This window comes from Alligator sinensis, unplaced genomic scaffold, assembly GCF_000455745.1.
Source record: "Alligator sinensis unplaced genomic scaffold, ASM45574v1 scaffold896_1, whole genome shotgun sequence".
In the NCBI taxonomy this organism is placed as follows: Eukaryota; Metazoa; Chordata; order Crocodylia; family Alligatoridae; genus Alligator; species Alligator sinensis.
In genome coordinates this window covers 89,453-109,998 of record NW_005842940.1, presented here as the reverse complement: position 1 = coordinate 109,998, position 20,546 = coordinate 89,453, and the positions used below count along the sequence as shown (strand labels likewise).

The 20,546-nt window shown below is 42.1% G+C and overlaps 1 protein-coding gene across 2 annotated transcripts in view; it reads right to left on the bottom strand.

The window, feature by feature from the left end:
• Positions 1-20,546, bottom strand: part of GSAP (gamma-secretase activating protein) — a 72,417-nt gene that overhangs the window by 42,579 nt on the left and 9,292 nt on the right. For both annotated transcript variants that reach the window (XM_025192524.1, XM_025192525.1), the window contains exons 3-13: positions 18,278-18,334; positions 16,850-16,919; positions 16,434-16,490; positions 15,904-15,992; positions 13,365-13,434; positions 13,155-13,201; positions 10,711-10,815; positions 9,778-9,837; positions 9,059-9,102; positions 8,088-8,173; positions 2,435-2,512 (exon numbers count right to left, since the gene is read on the bottom strand). In XM_025192524.1, the coding sequence (XP_025048309.1) occupies positions 2,435-2,512; positions 8,088-8,173; positions 9,059-9,102; positions 9,778-9,837; positions 10,711-10,815; positions 13,155-13,201; positions 13,365-13,434; positions 15,904-15,992; positions 16,434-16,490; positions 16,850-16,919; positions 18,278-18,334 (763 nt within the window). The remainder of the gene's footprint in view (positions 1-2,434; positions 2,513-8,087; positions 8,174-9,058; positions 9,103-9,777; positions 9,838-10,710; positions 10,816-13,154; positions 13,202-13,364; positions 13,435-15,903; positions 15,993-16,433; positions 16,491-16,849; positions 16,920-18,277; positions 18,335-20,546) is intronic.

Here is a 20,546-nt window from a genome sequence, read left to right as displayed (position 1 = left end):
GTCCCTGATGGTGCAGCCCAGCCCCGCTCCACAGACCCCTGCCAGCCTGTGCACCGCTTTGGGCCCCACCAGTCCTGGCCCTGGGACATGGGTCCCAAGACATTGGGACATTGGACCCAAGATGGTGACCAGGGGCGGGGGATCTTTCAAGGGGCGGGGCAATCCATGCAGCCCTTGACAGCCTGCCAAAACTGGGTAAGCGGCCCTCCGCCGAAAATAATTGCCTGCTCCTGTACTACAGTCTCTTACCATTTGAGGCAGCAGTAATTTCACCACAAAGTCAAGCCAAGTACTAACACTCTCATGGACAAATCTGTGCTATAACCTATTTTGGTGGTCCTCCAGCTACTTTTCCACTACTCTGTAACCTGCTCGAACTGTCCAGTCTGCTTACCTGCGTGTCCCTAACTGTTCTAGGGTTATGCTGACTGGTTTCATCTCCCTGCTTGAATGCTAGCACACAACTGGGTTCGGTTCATTCATGGTTCCATACTTCTGCACTCAGGATAGCTGACATAGTATTCTAGTCCTATACTATGCCACATTGCCCATCGAACTAAAACCTCCAAAAGAGCCTGGATGGTTCTCTTACTCCCTGGAGAGAAGTGAAGATTCATAAAGTTCTGGAAACAAGACATCACAGGAACAGGAACTGTTAAAGGATGCTAAAAAACCACCCACAAGTAAGTGGGATTACAAAGTAGCACGCTGGGTAGGGCCACATTAAAACTCTGGATATGAAAATAGCTTACAAGAACCAGGGACATAAATGGATGTTGTTCATAAAATACGGAACTGGGCTTTGGCCCAGGACTCCAGCATAGACACTTTGTCTCTCATACTGCCCATGAAAATAGCAAAGGCATGGACTTCAGGACTCACTGTAACTCTGTGGATGAAGAGGGACCTGAAAGCAAGGGCCTCTTTCATATGAGACACTGAGAGGAATTCCTGAGACAGATGTGGACACCCAGTCATTTACCCCCAAAAATACAGTGTTGTTGGCAGCCAGCAAAGAGACAGCTGGTAAACACCATTACATCTGCCCTTATTCTAAGTAACTGATATTATATACTATCATACACACCTGGCATCCTTTATGCCAAGTGGTAGATGCTGTCATACCTGATCGATGCAAACTAGTAGATTTTACTAGCTCTAGCCTCCATTTCCACGTCTGTAGAATGGCAAATACCTCATGGCCTTTGAGAGTGTACCAGCCTGCTTTGCAATGGCCAGCCTGCCAGCTACATACCTTACTCCTTCCTGCCAAGCCACCCCCCGTCATATACCACACACTTGACATGTAAACGTGCTATATTTTAAATACAAAACAGCTTATGTGAAATGTTTAATTGAGAGCAAAACAGAGTTGATATGCACTTTAGCTGTATACTGAAATACATAATTCACAATGCGCTTTGATAAAAACAAGAAATTATTGTTCAGTACCACATCGTTCATATTATAAAATGTATTAGGGATTTTTCAAAAGTAGAAAACTGTACTGAAGTAGTAACAAAACTCCATTTAGCAAATAACTACAGCACTAAAAGACAGTAAAGAGACACTAACATGGTAACCTCCAGTGTCAAATAATCCTTGCAAAACTTCTTTTATTTCACAGTGAGCTTTGAACATATGCTCAGGGGATATAATTTTTTCTCACATACAGAAAGTGCTTTATCATGAGCATAGCATTGCAAGGAAAGGACTCTTTTGTTCTTGAAGCAATGCCTTCCAGGCATGGAGAAGAACATCAGGAGGATCATTCTGGTGAATAACAACAATGCACATCTTGCTAGTCTCCCCTTAGGCTTAGTACCATATTTGCCTGAATCCAAAATGACTTCAAACTTAAAATGACCCCCCAATAATTAGATTCTGTGGATGGAAAATGGAAAATTGTAACAAATTTATCCATGTATAGAATCTAATTACCAGGAGGTGAAAAATTTAAGACTCAAAACTAATGACCCAATTTTGTCTTCACTAAGACTTCTTAGTGAAGTTCACAGGAGTGGCACCTGTGAAAAAAAGAAAGCATCAAACTCGACCCCAAGACACTTGAGCAAAGAGCTTGTGGTTCAGTTTTCCAATGCTAGAGCATCTACAGCTCCCAAACAACTGAAATAAGTGCTCAACACTTTTGAAAATTTGGCCAGATATCTCGAACTGGGCACCCAGGAACGAGGGAAACAAAACCATCTTTTCACAGCTGACCAATAGTGAAGTTATTTGCCCAGCAACACACAGAAAGTCTGCGGTGGGAATACAGATTTAACTGTCTCAGTGTAGACAGGTGTTTAAAATATTGGCATCAGTATTATCCACAGACTTGGGGTGCAGATTATTTTTCAAGGCATGATGTGACATCTGGAATAAAACGATACTTTCCAAAATAAAGCAAAGTAACAGAAGAAATTAATTGTACCTTTATGTAAGAAAGATATTGAGTACGTGACTTCTTCAGGAATATCAGGTGCCCGACTATAACACACACACAAACTACCTGAAAAAGAGAAATGAAAGAAACATTTGTTGTGCTATCATATTTGTCCGCTGGTAAAATACAGCTGGTCCTTTATATTTCTCAGAAGGAGGTGACAAACAACAGAGCCCAATCATAAAAATGCTTCAGACTAGAGATAAGTAACAGAATCACTCAAAATAATTTTCCGAATTACAGAAATATGTACAGAAGGTAACAGCTAAACACAACACTTACTGAGAGAGAGGAACAGGGCAAAAAGTGGATGCTGAAAAGAAAGAGCTGAGGGACCAAAGGCAGCAAAGAACGGTGATGTGATTTTTGGGTTCTGAGGACTTGGCCTAGCTGTCTCTTTCAGGGCACTGCATTGCTCCCGTTTCCTTGTAGAGGAGCTTTAGAGCAGCTTTGTGGATTAGACCTCAGTACCCACAGTCTGCATCAATTTTGAGAGATTTTTAATTAAGGGCTGCCAAGACTAGACGTATCATTTCAATGTTCAAAACAGAACAGGAGAAGGTGAAAATGTATTAAAAACATACTGCCATTCTGCCAAGGTATAACTGCCCTGTACGGTGCATTTGCTAACAGTGCATTCTTGCACTACAGAGAGATTCTCCCTCCCCATCTTTACAAAGCATGTTATTTCCCTCCCTTCCAGGACAGAAATGTGTCTTTAATCACAAGCATGTTTCAGTCAGAACTTTGTGGGGGATTAGTCAGGTAAAACACGCTTTGATAACTTTATTCCCTCTTCCCAATCTCAAATGAGACTGATTTAATCACATCTGATACTTCACTTTCTCCTGACCTCTAATTAAAAAACACTCACAACTTAATCCTTGCTCAATCACACTGACCAGCTGCTTTTGGAATCCATGCTAGAAGCAGCCCAAAATCCATCCTAACCCATTTAAACCAGGGGAGATGGGCAAGTATCAATATGATCGTAAGCACAGATCCTGGTTTCCTCTGTTTAAAAATCACAAACGATCTGATTAAAACCTCCAAAATCCACATTTTACAATGATTAAAATGAAATGCTACTATATGTATAGGTACCAGTTGAACACAATATTTTATTGCTATAGTTACAATTTTATAGAAATTTGGAAGACTACCAGTGCCTCAATCATTACAATAAAATAAATTCTAAATGCCTATAAATTTTAGTGTTTGATTTTGATTTTTTTTAATCATAGAAAATCATAGCTCCTCCTGCCCCCTTTGCTCACCAGGATGTGGGTTCAGCTGAAGCTTTGCCCCACACTGCTTCACAGAGGTGAGCAGCCCTGATATGCCAGTGCACTGCCCCTGCCATTGCTCCTCATTCCCCAGCCACAACCCTCCCAACCTTGCTGTTACCCCTCACTCCCAACCCACAGCCCCCTCCCAGCCCTGCTGGTGCCCCTCGCTCCCCACCCACAACCCCCGCCAGGACAGGAAGGATGTGGACAAGTTGGACTAGACCACCTAAGGTCCCTTCCAACCCTCATTTTAGAATTACAGAATAGAATCATAGAAAAATAAGGGTTGGAGGGACCTCAGGAGGTCACCTAGTCCAAACCCTGCTAAGGGCAGGGCCACCCCCAACTAGATCATCCCAGACAAAGCTTTGTCTAGCTGGGTCTTAAAAACCTCCAAGGATGGAGATTCCACAGCCTCTCTGGGTAACCTGTTCCGGTGTTTTACTACCCTCCAAGTAAGAAAATTCTTCCTAATATGCAACGTAAACTTCCCTTGCTGCAACCTGAGACTGGTCCTCCTTGTTCTCTATGATATTTAGATGCATGAACACCAAGCTAAAGGTCCCAAAGAGACTTCGGTGAGAAGATGCTCACCCCTACCAAGATGAATGCAGTTAGGCACCTGAAGTTGTGCTACTGTACAACTTGGATTCCTAATTCTGCTCAAGTTCTCTTGTGAACCTGGACTTCAGTAGCTAAAACATGTATTGTTAATAGAAAGATACTGCTGTCTAAAGTGCAGATGCATATATCCAATCTATTGTAGAATGCAAATAGATGCACAGTGCACTTATCTAAAACACAAGTACCAAAAAACCCAAGAGAATGCACTTCGTTAAATGCTTAGTACCTCAGACTACAAAGCTACACCACAGCTTTGCACTAGTAATGCTCCTGATTTGGCCAATGCATTTTTTCCTTTCAAGGGAAAAAAAAAATATTTCCTCTGTGCTGAAGTTCCTTATGTTTGTTACGAAAATGCTAAATATTCTAGGGAAGAATGCCAGAATTATGCTTGGGTATTTGGGTTTCTGAAACAGACAGACAGGTTATCTATCCCACAGCATTTAGTCCTTTACATACGTAGCATGTAAAAAATCTGAAGTAGTAGCATCAGGGCTAAGAAGGAAAGAAAAAAATGGAAAGCAACAAATCTATGATGCTGCTTTTATTGCAGGGGAGGCCCCCCCATACTACCCATTTCATTTTCATATGCTGCAGGGCACTAAGTACCCTAGGATACATTGTCCTACAAAATTCACAATTTGCATTTAATATACAAACTACTAATCTCCTATTCAGGCTGATCCAATGTAATCACAGCAGACAGGATGCCCCTGGTCACTATTAGAGGACTTAGATGTGCTTTCCTCTCTCAGTTACTGGTCCAGCCCAGCTCAGCAGCAAACCGAAGATGCCATCAAACAGCCTAGGTAAAGAAATTTGGCAGCCTCAGTCCAGTTCTTTGTGAACAGGTATGCGTATAACAGAGTAACAGCTGTGAGGACTCATGTGAGCAGGCCCAGCGGAGCAGACAAAGATTGAAGTTATGAAATTAATTCGCTCTCTTCACTGAAGTGGTGATCCCCGTACACTGGCAAGTGGCACAGTGTCCAGCTACTGCCCAAGAGATAACTGTAACAGCACACTGGCAGGAAAAGTATTGCAGCATCCCTGGCCGACACTCCAGAGCTTTCTTCAAACAGCAAGTCACACAGAACACAATGGGCCAGATTCTCAGCACAGGATGTAAATGAGTTAACTCAATACACACCTAGCATACCCCAAGGAGCGATCTCATCGAGTCCATAAGGGGCAATCATCGTGCCCGAGAGAGGCGAGGCAGAGCTGGAAACAGATAGGCCTCGGAACTGGGGTCAGGAGGGGCAAGATTTAGACTTGGTGGGGTCAGAGGGCCCGAAGCAGGACAGAGACAGAGACAGGGCCTGGAGCCCAGCTACTGAGAGATGCAGAGAGAGAGCATGAGAAAGCCCAGGGAGGCTCAGCAGCTCAAGAGAGGGCATAAAGGCCTTGGAAGGTTGCAAACCCTGAAACTCGATTTGGTCAGTGGAGTAGATAGAGCTAGAGGGCTCAGTGAGACAGAAAGGGCAGAGGCCAGGAAGACTAAAGCCCAACACAGGAACAATACCAGGCTTGCTCAAGGTCTCCCAGGCAGCCTCCTTCCTTTCCAAATAATAACATCAAAGGCATGGCAGACAAGGTAAGGAAGTAAGGGCCCCCGGAGTTAGAGCTGGGGCAGGAATTGTGCAGCCACCAGGAGGCATTACAGCCACTCCTGGAACGTGAACCTATCACAATTTTGTACCTGCACAAAAGTTGATTAGTATCCTCTATACAATATCATAGTATCTCAAAATTCAAATACATAATTTCATTGTAGAGAAATACTCTGCACATGCCTTTGCACAGACTGATAATGCACAATACAGACAAAGCAGATTTGTTTAGATTACTTAAAAGAAGAGATTAAGATTATAGTTCAATGTTATTGCCTACTTTTCTGAAAAAAAGAATCAGCCTAAACTGAAAACAAAAAAACTGCAAGCTAAAGAATCCTAACCACACACCCACAACGTGTTAAAAAAAGATACCAAGACCACAGCAATGGTTAAATAACCACAAATTGCATTTTGGATGGAAAATAAAAAGTTAACTCAGAGACTAGGCTTGTTTGATCTCAGCTAATTTATGAGCTGCATGTTGGTTTTGTGGGTCTGGTGACATTCTGTCTTGTTAGTGCTGGCTAGGAGGAACAGGGCTATTTTTCTTCTACTACGGAAGTTTCAAAGAGAAAGAGCAGCTTCATTCAGAGGTCAGATGGGCTGCAGTCAATAAGAGTTTTCTTAAATTGGAAATTGCATGGAATATTCCATTGGAAATTGAGCCAATTATTCTTTACTGGAAACCATTTAAAACAAAATAAATAAAGGTTTCAGTATTTAACAAGCCCTGAAGCATGCTAGGCAGCTCACAGAAGACAGTCTCCGAAACTGCTTACAGGCTAGATTTTAAGATGAGTTGTCATGAACAAGATGCACATGCCACAGAAGAAAGAATGATGAAGCATGAGACTACAGTGATGACTTTTTAAAGTTCTCAATTTATGTATTTGTACCTCTTTTCAGACATGCACTCTTCTTAAATCCTGATCTGACCCTGCATGCCCAGGTGCCACCTAGAGTAAAGAGTATTTTTCCTTCCATATACGATGAACACCACTACAACTTTTCTTTCTGGTGCTTGTCCTTGTCATCTTTAACAAACTGCTAGGAGACCAGACTCTGGGACCACTGAGGAACTAAAGCTAGCAAAGAATGCTGTAGAGTCTCCTTATTCTGGGTTTCATCATGGGAGAGTGTTATATTAGCGTTTTGGGATGTGTGGGTTGCTAGTACTTTTTTAGGTGCATTCTGAAGTTTAGTGTTGCCGGTAGAGCCCTAAATGGGTTGGATCTTTGTTACTTGAGAAAAACTGCCTCTCTGGGTAGCACCTGAGACCAGCAAAGATGTTCAAGCTGGCACCCCCTTGAAACAAATAGCAGCGAGCTTGACTTGGAACATCTAGCTCTGCCCCACACTGATCCAGAATCTGGATTAGTTAACCTCTCAGGCTGGTTGAAATACCTGTCATTTTAGGCTGTGGGAATTGATGGGTAGCACTAAAAATTGGAGGAGCTTAATGAATATTTACATACAACTAAATTAGCATAATTTAGTCCTCCTAATTTACAGGATGAGTATCAAGAGATCAGAACAGGCAGCAAGAGTTAATTATTTCTGAGCTTTACGGAGACACGCTTATTTTTCACACTTGGAAGCTAGATTTCAACATGTGACTAACGGCATAAGTGAACAAGGGCCTCACCTCCCAAGGGCCTCACCTCCCAGTCCTAACCCCTGCAAACTACAAGATCACACAGTTAGTAATCCGTTACAGGGATCCTGATAAACAGACAACATTAAACACAGATAATCCAGCTTTTATTACACACTTCATTCAAAACCAGCTGCAGTCAACAGGAGTGTCTTGATTTTTATGGCCTCTGAACTGGGCTCTGTAGGCTCAGCTCAAGACAGTTTAGTTGCTCTGAACTTCCATGTCATTAGAGTGAAAAAGGACTACAGCAATAAAAAATGGAAACTCCCAACATTTCCCCTTGAAAAATTCTCTCTGGGACCCATTAAGAGCACTCTACATGAAATAGAAAAGCTAAGACCATTATATAACAATCTCCTACAAAGGAAATGTAGGAGATTAATTGGTTACAACCACAGATCATTGCACTGAATTGTAATTCATGACCATCACAAGATGGTTTATTTATTCATTACCTGTTTTACTGGTAAAAACTTGTAGGTTCACAGTTTCAGGTGCCATCTCTGTGTCTTGATAGTAATCATATCCAAAATTCACAAGTCTACAAGCAAAGAGAGAACAATAAATAAATGCATTTCTTCATCCACAATTATTTTTAATAGAGTTGATGGAACCTCTGAAAGGTCACAAGGGAAACGTAAGAATTAAATTATAATCCAATATTCCCTAAAACAATTTAAACCAGACTCAGATTGATCAATCTATTTTTCTTAGTTTACACTGCAAAAAAAATGCAGCAATATTGATCTCAACCATATTAAAAAAAAAAGGAGCAATGCACATGGCAACATGGTACTTCTTTCTGCAGTATATACCACATGCATCTACATGAAAATAAACTGAGCAGGAGTGTCTGAAATGTATAACTCACCTCTCATGCCCAAGAGCTTACAAGGCATGGCGTCACCCTTATTCATGCAGTTCCATCACACTCTGCAAGTGGTCTTGGGAAAAGTGTGGAGAAGGTCTCAAGCTTAGACTTGATGACCCTTTTAGCTCCATATGAATCTGGCTCTAAGAAATTATGTATTTGATGGTCCCAAATCCTGATAAGTAACTCCAAATGAAGTTAGCATGTTGAGACCTAATTTTAGACATACTTATAGACAAGTGAAAAAATACACTTTGGGCGTGTTGACACACGTCCCTAACGTGCTGTCGTTACTGTGCCATCATTTACTACTTCCTTTTGGTAGTAAATGATGGCACAGTAACAGCCCATACTGCGCCATGCCGGCAGCATATGGTTATTTTTAGCCCCTACATTGCTGTAACAACGCACCGTAATGAGGGAGCGGATTGCTACAGCAATGTAGCTGTGGCATCATGGTTTGTGCCCACTGATGCTACATCACCATTGTGTGTTGCTATGGTGACGTAGCATCACATGTAGTACCACTTACTTGGCCCTTTGAGTACCACTTACTTTAATCCCATGTCACTTAGTGAAATATCCAGGGGTGACTCCAACTGTTAACCCAAAAAAAAAAATCAGAACAGACATACATTTAGTGAAAATTACAGTATTTTAAGGGTGACCTTACAATCAGTCCATAGAGCATGCACTCACCCACATTCCACTCGACTTGTTTTGCCATGGGAAAATCATAACTTCATTTACCATCACTTAAACTTTTAGTCATTCAAAAATTTCAGAAAACTCTACCCCCATGGTGTTTAATACAAGTATGAACTGGGACAATTTCAAACCCTCAGCAACACCATTTTAGCAAACTTGAATATGGCATCCAACATTAGGGTTAAGTTTGCCAATCCAAATAAATGCTCTGCAGTCAGTGATACAGACTCAGTCCTGTTTCCATTGAAACCATTAAGCTTTTATCTTTCTAATAGATTTGCAAATTTTGCTGTCAGGTGTGCTGGTATAAAGTTGGATTAACTGCATGAACTTGAAAATAACTGCAGAGATGCTAATCCAAATCTGTGAAGCAACTTAACAGCAATGTCACAGGCCAAATTCAAATCTTGTCACATTTTTTAACATGTCAAAAAGGTTTTGTTTGTTTTTAAAATATAAACCTATTAAAAATAAAACTTCTATGACAAAGTATCAGTATCATTCCCTGAAACAAATTACATTCTCTCCAAGACTACTTATATGATAAGATCACATTAACAACTTACTATTAATTTAAAGTTTTCATCACGATAAAACTGGACACATTTTAATGTATTCCTTGATTCCTAAAATTAAGAGGAATTTTTTTATTAAGACTAATAAAAGAGATTATTACAAGCAATGAGAAGGTTGGATTTGAAACACAGTCCTACTTGCTAACACACAAAAGTTAACCACGAGGGAGACAAAAAAAGAAAAGACCACAAACAAGCCTCCACAATAGCACTCCCTATTACACCACTATGACATATTTCCTTCCCGTCCAAAATTAGATAACTACTTTCTGTCTATAACTGCATAACACAGAACTGCGCTCCTCTTTCACCCATAAGAATCCACTAGAAGATTTTTTTCCCTAATGTTTTGCCCATACAGCTAAAGCCATTAGGAACATTATCTTATTTTGGACAACTTGAAAGGCCTCTCACAAGGGAAGAAAAGGGAATAAGAATGAGGATATGTTCTTCATTATAATATATACATCCCTTCTTTTCTGCACAAGATCCAACTAATTCCATAGGATCAAAAAAGTTAGCACTGAAAGTCTATTGTTTTCATGCAAGTGCGTTTATTCCCATGAGTCAAAATGAAAAGCAGTTTGCAAATGCCTAACCTGAGGACCTGTTCTCTCCTGGTACACGAGCTGTGCTCTCTTACTCATGGCTGCCCCGATGTGCAGAAAACACCCTCTCCTAAATTGGCAAGTTCACTGCCCTAGGCCAAACATGCCATAAGTTCAAATCATTGCATATAGCAGTAGTAGCTTTAAAATTGAACAGGAAAAAGTCTTAGTTTGACCACTAACGTGAATTACAAAACACATTGATTTTACACCTCAAAATAATCCAACTGATTCAATTTTTGCTGCTTTATGAACTCAAACCTTTCTATCAGAAAAACAAAAAAGATGGAACAAACACGGAGATCATTTTTTCCACCTTTCGAACAATGTAGAAGAGTCTTTGTTCTGTCATATCCCATTGTGCCCAAATGAGATCATCTGCAACTCTCTCTCTTGGAAGCTGGCCTGTGTTTTGAATCACCTGAATGGAATTTAAAAAAAAATAAATACAGGAATGGGGGAAGGGAAAAAAGGCAAGGAAGGAAGAAACAATACAAGCTTATTTGACTTTAATGAAGACTTTTGCACAACTTAGGATTTTAATAGCTAATATAATATGCAACAGTATAATATTTTAATTAACATTTCAAAGTCCCTTAATATATTATCTGTCTCCCACATTCAATTCTCCCTTTGTAAACTGGAGCATCTGGTATACCAGAGGTACAATGTTTAGCTCCTCTCAGTGGAGTCAAGTCTAAAACTGTAGTTATATGATCAGGTCCAAGTTTGCCCTTGACATATATAAAAAAAAAAACAAAAAAACCCCTAAAACATTTCAAGTAACATTTGTCTATTAAGATTGGGGACTGGTATAAACCCACAAAGTCCATATTTCAGTTATACTAAAATTATGTCTGCACTCCTTCCACTGTGATCCCAAGAGCACTGCTGAGAAACATGCCCTGCTCACTTGTTTCTGCTCTGTGTCTACAATTCTGCTGGGAAATAAAAAGAAAAAAAAGTAATGCAATTGTCATTACAGTGGTACCAGGCACACCCAGCACAGCTCTCAGGACCATGCTCAAAACTGAGATCCTGACAGCATCCCTGGGCATGTACCAAAAAGCAACTACATGGCACTTTTCAACAAACAGCATATTCAGAGTGGAGCATATAGGCAGGGCTCATTTCTCAACAGCAGTCCTGAGAGCTCCAAAGAAACAGCACAGACTTATCCTACAGCCCTTAACCCCACTCCTGCAATTTAAAAAAACTGCATATTTTTAAAAGCAACTTTAAACCATCAGAGCAATATAAAGACTTTAGAACAGGGGGTTGGCAACCTATAGCTTGCAGAGCCATTGAAACCAGCATGCATAGCTACTGGCAGTGCTTGGGGCGGAGGAAGGAGGGGTTGCCTGCACTGTACTGCATGCTGCTGCAACTGGGCCGCAGAAAGCTTTTTGTACTGTGCTGGATCTAGGATACAGACTGAAACAGCTCTAGGGAGGTGCAGCAGCAGCCGCCAGCTGCTAACACCAGCCTGCCCCCAACCTGCATCTGTCATGTTTAAACAAATATTTAGTTTCCATCATATATTGAATACATAAATGCAGTAGAGACAGTCCGATTACTGAATTTCATTTTAAGCAGAATATATCCATGTTAGTGGCTTTGCATGGTCTTTTAATAATGCTACTGCTGACAGACATCAACTGTAGGAACTAAGGCTACAAACAGATGCTGCCTTTGTGATGGGATCAGCTGTGCCAGGATAGAGAGAAAGAAGTCACCCAGGGCCACTGTCCTGTTAGACCAGGCCCCTACATTTCCCAAAACTTCAGGGGCCCAATCCGGCAGGATACCATCCTCACGGCATGCATCCACTGGTACAGAGCAAAGAGGCTGCTTCCCCACTCTGTACCTGCAGACATGGGGTTTCAGAGCTCCCACGGCTCATGGAATAACACCCCTGGGGGCAGCCTTGACCCAGGGCAGGCACCTGCAAGCACAGAGTGGGGAAGCCTATCAGTTCCTTGGATCATTCCCAGGTCAAGGATAAGCACTCAGGGCCATTGTCCCAAAGGATCAGATCCCTGAAGTCCCCGGAGTACCCGCCCCAGACAGCCCATGAATAATAAGCAAATGAACATCCACTATGAAAAGGCAGCACAAAATATTACTAAGAATCACTGCTTTACTATTTTGGGGCAGTTAGGGCATGACAAGGGCCAGGGACATCTGTTCACTAGGTTTTTCTGATGTCACAAAAATGTTCACGGCGGCAGAAAGGCTGCAAACAGATGTCGCCCTACACAGGACAGGATTCATATCTTGTGTAACAAACAGACAACAAATGGAGGGGAAGAGAAATACAAGAACATTCAGAGCACAAGTTTCAGAATGAATTTTAGATGCATATTAGTGTTTTGTGGCTTTTTTGTGCCTCCTATACAAGCAACCTTTGTCAACTTTCCTCTAAGCATCCCTTTTAAGGATACAAAATATTTAGGCCTTGAGGAAAACAAAAACCTTTAAATAACCTTTGATCAGGCCACATTCAAAGGCACAAGGAGAAAACAGTAAGAAATTTAATTTCCTTCTAAATTACACAATATACACTTTAAAATCTTCTTCAGGGCTGACTGAATAATTTATCTTTCAAAGCTATCATAATTGTTGCCACACATTAAAGTAGTACTCAAACAGCTATTTAAAAGGACAGGAAAAGTTACAGAAAGAACACTGATTGCCAGAATACTTATCTTCCATTAAGTTTTCACTTAAGAAATAAATAGGAAAACATTGATTTCTTACCACTTTGTTCTCTTCTGTGACAACGTGAATGTGAAATTGTTCAATATCTTTAAAATTAAGAATATTTGCATTCATTTTAAAATACAAGGTAATGACACCAAAACTCAAATCAGAACTGTAGCTCTAGTCCACAGCACGCCAAAGTACCAGAAAGCTCATAATTTACTAGATGATATGCAATGTGTGTTCAAAATATTAATTCATACTTACATCTATCTTCTGAAATTAGTAAGAGATGGCTTTCTGGAAAGGGATTTCCACTTTCAACTGGATAGAGAAACTATAAAAGGAAATTTTGCAAGGGTTAACCAAGACTCTGTTAATGAAGCTAAACTAGATATTTATAATCTTAAATGGCATACTTGATAACTTACAGATACTGACAGGCATACTGAGTAAATTCAGCAAACATCTGCCTTATTACAGATTATGAATCGTATCCAAAAAAAGGATTTAAGGCAAGATTCACCAAACGACTTAGGTCCTGGGATGCTAAGTGCTCCCACACCTAAAATTTAGGGACCCAGCTCCAGGAGTTGAATTCACAAAGCTGAGTTAAGGGCATAGATTCCACATACATTAAATGACAAGAGTTAGACACCTAGGCTGCTTGCAGGCATTAAAACAAAAACAAAACTGCACTTTACTGGAAGCAGCAGCACTTTACTTCAACTGGCTCTGCAGTGCCTGTACAGATTGGGTGTTTCAGCAGGGCTTTTTGGCACATTTATGTAAAGCTGAGTCAATCAGCTATTAGATAAAAGCACCAAAAAAAGCCCCATTGAAGTGCCTGATCTATACAGGCATCAGGCGAGCCAGGTCCAACTAATATGCTGCCTCTTCTGGGCATGTGCTGGGCTCAGCACAGGAGACATCCCCAAACAGGGGATGTCTAAGCCAGCCATTAAGAAGGCCAGAAGAAAGAGGAACCTCTAAACACCCTACTGCACTCCCAAACCCAAGCAGCAGTTAGGTGCCTAGGACTGCAGGAGGTGTCTAAGGGCATAGACCTATGTAAAACTGAACTGCTCCCAAATGTCACTGATTGGGAATTGGTTCACAGTTATCACAGATCAGAAGTGTCCACATATAAAGTGCCCTAGCAATCCAGGTAGAACGGTCACCTTTTAGGCCAGGGATGTCAGACATCTGGCTGGCAGGCCAGTGCCATGTCAATCCCTGCTGACAATGAAGAGACACCAATTTTAAGAATGACAATGAGAGTTACCCAAGAACATCCTCAACAGCTCAGCTCCAGATCTGGAGCACATAGAGCAGATGTAGGTGAGTAGCCAGGGCTTAATTTTCCATAGCAGCTTTGAGAGGGGTGCATGACCAGAGTAGACATGCCCCAAGAATATTGGTCTGTAGGGCTGTGCGAAACTACAGTAGCCTATTCAAATCAAAGGAAGGAGATTTGGCCCGATTCAGGGACCGAATCTTGGAATCCGAATCAAATCAGGAGACCAATTAAAAGCACTGAATCTATCTGAAACATCCAAATCGATTCAGAAAACGATTTGGTGATTCAGCCATAGACTAAACAGGCAGCTGACACAGCTGCCTCCAGCTGGTAAATCTGTTGGGAATGGGGAAGGGGGGAGGGAGGGATGTGGGCTGGGACAAGCTGCCCAGCCAAGGTGGGGGGCGCAGGACTTGGGGAAGGGGGCATGACAGCACTTGGAACTGCCGCTTGCCCAGCCGGAGTGGCGTGGGACGGCAGCATGCAGGCGTAGCTTGCTCTGGGCAGAAGGGGGCAAGCAGGAGCAGGGCAGAGCCCCCACTCCCAGCGCTGCTGCACCTGCACCCTCACACTGGCTAGCAAGTGGCACCAGCTCCTGCTGGCAAACAGCAGCAGCGCCTGCCCTTCCACACCGGTTGGCAAGCAGCAGCAGCACAGAGTCCCTGCTCCCAGCGGTGCCGTGTCTGCATGCCACACCCCCCTGCTCCCCTCCCTGAGTAACATGGCTCCTCGTCCCACTAGGCAGCTTGTCCCAGCCCCAATCCCTCCCTCCCCCATGCCCCTTCCCTCCCCCAACTCCAACAGGTTTACCAGTTGGAGGCAGCCTGTCAGCTGCCTGTTTAGACTATGGCTGAATCTCCGAAGTGGTGCCAAGTCTTTCGGATCCGATTTGGCCAAAACGAATCAGGACAGTGATTTGAATCTCCAAATCGAATCACTGTCCTCCGAATCAGCCGAATCCGAATCCAAAGCAAATACTTGCTGCTTCGCACAGGCCTACTGGCTCAGAATCCTGAGCAAATGGAGGCGCCTTCTTTTCAGTCCTGGCTCAGGTGCCTGCTATGGAGAGGCAGGAACTCAAACACATTCCCATGTTTAGTGTTTTCTATTGGATAGCTGTTGACAGCACCCCACTCTGCATGCAGTTTTTTTGTTTTCTTTTCTTTTTCTTTTTTTTGTAATCACTTTTTGAATTGCCTTTTTTGCTCCATGGTTTGTGTGGGAAGTCTAGCCACATCACTACTCTGGGGATTACGTACCTGAAATTTAGCATTGCTACCCACAGGCATTTGTAGACACATACATTAGATACACGCTTAGAAAAATATGAGATAAAACATAAAATAAATATTTTTAGAGTCAATAGCATGATACACTATCTGCACTGCACTCAGCAATGCTATGTGAAACTATTTGGTTGTAAAGAGGTAACTTTACACTCCCTTGATTTTTCACCTGCAAGTGAAAAAAAAGGAAAAATGAAATTTAAGTAGGTTGAAGCATTACCTGCACTCTGATACAGCTATCCACAGCCTTCAGGACTTTCACATAATTAACAGGATGAATTTCAATAAGCAAAGTCAAACACTTTGATACTGCAAGAAGAACACAAGTTTGGATAACATCAACCTATTTTTACAAAGTCTTTTTTATAACAGAAAATAGAAGATAAAAGCTAAAAAAGAATTATAGAAAATTAGAGTTGGAAAGGACCTCAGAAGGTCATCTAGTCCAACCCCTTGCTCAAAGCAGGACCATCCCCAACTAGATGATTCCAAACAGGGCTTTGTCAAGCTAGGTCTTAAAAAACCTCCAAGGATGGAGATTCCACCACCTCTCCAGGTAACCCATTCCAGTGCTTCACCACCCTCTGACTGAGAAAGTTTTTTCTAATATCCAACCTAAACCTCCCCTGCTGCAACTTGAATTTCAAGCAGTGCTGCAACATCCATCCAGTGATGTTAGTTTAATTACCACATCCATTGAACACTGTTACTTTAGAATTATCATGATTAAAAATAAAGACCTCGCAGTACCTGACTGGAGTAGTTGATTTATTTTATCTTCTTTTGTCATCTGAAGAAAACTGACCGCTAATCAACAAAAACACAAAAAAGGTATATTCAGTATTTCATATCACTGACCATTTCCAGATACTAGATGACATTAGAAATGTTACAGAAGAAAAGTCATAAATTGTTCAAACTTTAAAAGCAAGAAATGGCAGGTACCATAGGTATAACAGGCAAGACAAAACTTAAGAGGAATCCATTTCTTTTATTAAAAAAGCAGTAACAGTGATTATTTGCTCTCACTTACAGGTTTTAGTGGCAGAAGTATTTAAAATGCATGAAGAAAGATCACTATAAGCTAGCTACTTATGGGTCAATATTGCTCTCATTATTTCTAGAATTAAATGTATATACACTGGTAAATTTTAAAAAGCTTTTACCCAGTAATGTCCTTTCATTGTTGACTGAACAGCTGATTATGTGCAGATCTCTCTCGAAGGTATACAGGTGCTATTAAGAAATATATTTTGAGTTAAAGTTTATTTCCATTCCACCCCAACCACATAGTCTCTCTTTATAAGAATAGTTTGCATTAACATATTAATTGTTGTCAAACAAACTCTCCAAAAGCCACAGAAATCATACTTTAGGCCTCAGTTTCAATCTCCACCACCATTTGTGCACTGCTTATTTCTTCAAGTCTCCAATCTTGTCACTAGTTTGGTTCAGGAAGACCCTTATATAGCTATGAAACCTCAACTTCCAGAGAGCAAAATCTGGGGACAATCACATATGCTCTACAGTCCTTTGGAATATGAAGTAGTCTCTACTATTTCCAGCTTCAGCTAGCACAGACTACTTAGCGCAGAACATAAATGTGGTTAACACTGCTTCTTGTTTGGGGCGGGGAGGAGCCTATCCCCAACAGAACTAATTAAACCAGGTGGTAAAATGGCAGAACTAATTAAACATGAATATGGGTATAGTGCAGGGGTGGGCAATTATTTGGGCCTGTGGGCCACATGGGCAGTTTTGGGGAGCTGTTGTAGGGTGGTCACCCCCACCCCCACCCCACAACAGCTTACCACACCAGGGATACCACAGGCTCTGTGGCTCCTCCTTGCCACTGCCGCTCTCACCAGTGCCCAATAGCAGATGAGCACAAAGCCGCAGCCCTGGCCCACCCCATGCCTGCTAACATGGCCATACTGCTTCCAGTTGAAGCATTAAAGCCACACTTATATGTCATCAGGTAGCATCAGGCTATATCCTCACAGATGTACCAGGATGCCGCCTGGAACGTCAGGATGTTTGGAGGGGATATAATGAAAAAAGGGCTCAGCCAATCCAGAATCAGCTTTTTCAAATCTGGAACATGAAGCCCCATTTTCAAGGCCTTTTCAGAGACACCAAGACATAACCCTGAAATTTGGGACTGTTCTAGATAATTCTGAATGGTTTGTCACTTTAATGACCCCGATGATTTCAGTACAGCTCTGGACAGGCATTAGGAACTGTCCACATAGATTTAACTGCAGGACTGAACTGTGTCTTCATATTAATGTAGCAGCACCAAACACACTGCAGGTGTACATGCAGGACAAGAGAAAAATTATTTAATTTATCTTTTAGCAAACATACACAGTTAAAGGTTTTTAGCTTGTTTTAAACACTGGAGCAGACTCAGCAGTGTTCAAATGTTGACAATATCAAATAGTGTCGAACACTGCGACACATTGCTACATTACGCAATCTTTGAATGAGTTACACTTTGACACTGGAATGTCACAAATGTAATTTATATTGAAAAGGAGATGCTCCTAGAGATGCAAGTAAATAATTTTGTAGTCTAGAAAGCTGGTCCTTACCTCATTTTGTCTTGTTTGAGGATCATACAATCCAATGTAGGTGTTTCTCAGATGACCCTATAAATTAAAATGAAAAAAAAAAAATCTAAGGTTTTCTCAAGGTTCTCACCATTTGCTGAATGTTTTCATTTCTTTGCTCCCTTCCCCACCCCACACCCCTAACACAAACATCACCAGTCCTTTCCATTTATTTCATCTTTATCCTTTTTCTGTCCTTTATTTTGTCATACCTGCTCCAATTCAGAGCAGATGTGTAACAGAAGGTCTGCCCAGAGACGAGATAAGTAATATGGGGCTTGTCCACAGGCCAGATCTGGGAGTACAGAGCCATGACATCTGACCCACAGGGCTGGAAATTTGCTGGTGGAACAAACAGGAGCAGCATTAATTGCTAGATCTTCTAGTGTCATAACAACCACTGCTTGTCCCACCACCAAATTTCCAGCCCCATAGGGCAGCCCTGTGGGCCAGATGACAGTCCCATGCTCCAGCTCTGACCAACAGATTGGAGATCTGGCAACAAGACAAATAGCGACTGCCAGCTCCAGGAGCCATAGCAATTACTGCATGTGCTCAAATAGAAGACAAGATTCCCCCTCACCTCCCCAGTCAGCGTGATGGGAAAAGCCACTCCTCTTACATTCATATAAGAAGGAAACCTCACTAAATACAATCTTTGAACTGGTGCTAAAAGCAGCATGCCTTCAGTAATAGAAACCAACTACATGTAGCAAACACTGATCATGACTATACAACAGGCAGGTGGTCCGTCCCCCCCCATATGGAACCAGCTCTGGGCCTAGAGGTGCTGCAACATCAGACTAGCACCAGGAGGGCCAGAGCCAGCCCATTCACACTCCCCTTGGTACCAAAAATGCTTTATCTTAGACAAAAAGCTGAGTTTGGCCTTTTGTTTTGTTTTGTTTTGTTTTGGTTTGGGGGGGGGGGAGGGGAGGGGGTTGGAACATTTTTCATGTTCCAGGTCAAATTATACAGATAAGTTCCAAATCCAGTGGCTGCAGGAGTAAGCTAGGGAAGAGTCCCCCACTTCCATAAAGCAGGCACGTAGCTGAGATCCTCCCATTGGAAGCTAGTTAGTGGGAAACTGTGAGGCTGTCGTAGGGAGTCCTGTCCGCATTTGAACAGGGATGCACCCTCCACTACACACTGTCAGACCAGCACAGCGACTACACTTGATCTTAGCCCAGAAGAGGCTGAGGCACTGATGGGAACCTACCAGAAGGATAAATTAGAGCAACCCATATGAATACGATATATGGTAATACCGACTGTATGCAGTCCCGCTCAGCACGAACACTTGTTCAAGTCATGGTGAGCTACTACACTGCATATATTTAAATGTCCTCTTGACTCCCACAGCGGAGCTGCACCTTTCTTTCCCATTTACAACCATTCCTGTTTTTCCACCAACCTTAGAGGTCTGGATCTCATCAAACAGGTCCCCAAACAGTTTGCCCAGAATCCCTGTCACTCCATCTCTTAGCTTGTCACATATGATTAGTGTGACCCCACCCTTCAGGGAGTAAAGCCAGACCAGGCTCCCCTATGCTTCATCTGCATATACATTTTGGAGGATCCCAGGACTCATGACAAGAATTTCATAGATTTCATAGACATTAGGGCTAGAAGGGACCTCAGAAGATCATCGAGTCCAGCCCCCTGCCCCAGGAGCAGGAAGTCAGCAGGGGTCATCCAGTTCTTGTCATGAGTGTGAGCTAAATAACACATGGATCCTTTGGGGGGCGGGAGCAGGGAGTGGTATCTGGAGCGTACACATATGCCAAGTACTGAGCAATGCTGAGCTGTAGAGTCACCACGGCTTTAAATGCTTTCAACTTTACTGGGGCCCAGCCCAATAAACTATATCGTAAATCATGAATCTTCTGGCTTTGAACTAATATCACACACATATGGTATTATACATAAATATATTAAAAGTGTTTACAGACTACTGTGCTAAAGCTTGCCGATAGATGATTATTTCAAGGTCAGTTTTTTCAAAATTGGCCCTCACTTCCATGTGCTCAGTCTGGCAGTAAGGAGCGGGTAAAGGGGCTACAAGAGGGAGAAGTTGGGGTGGCCAAAAGCAAAGGGGCTACCTGACCCCACACATTTATTTTACCTGCTGTAGCAGTAGGAAGGGGACAAATTCAAAATAAACCTCCAATAATTGCATTCTATACCTGGAAAATTATATCAAATTTATATATTTTCCATATATAGAATCTAATTTGGGGGGGGGGGGGAA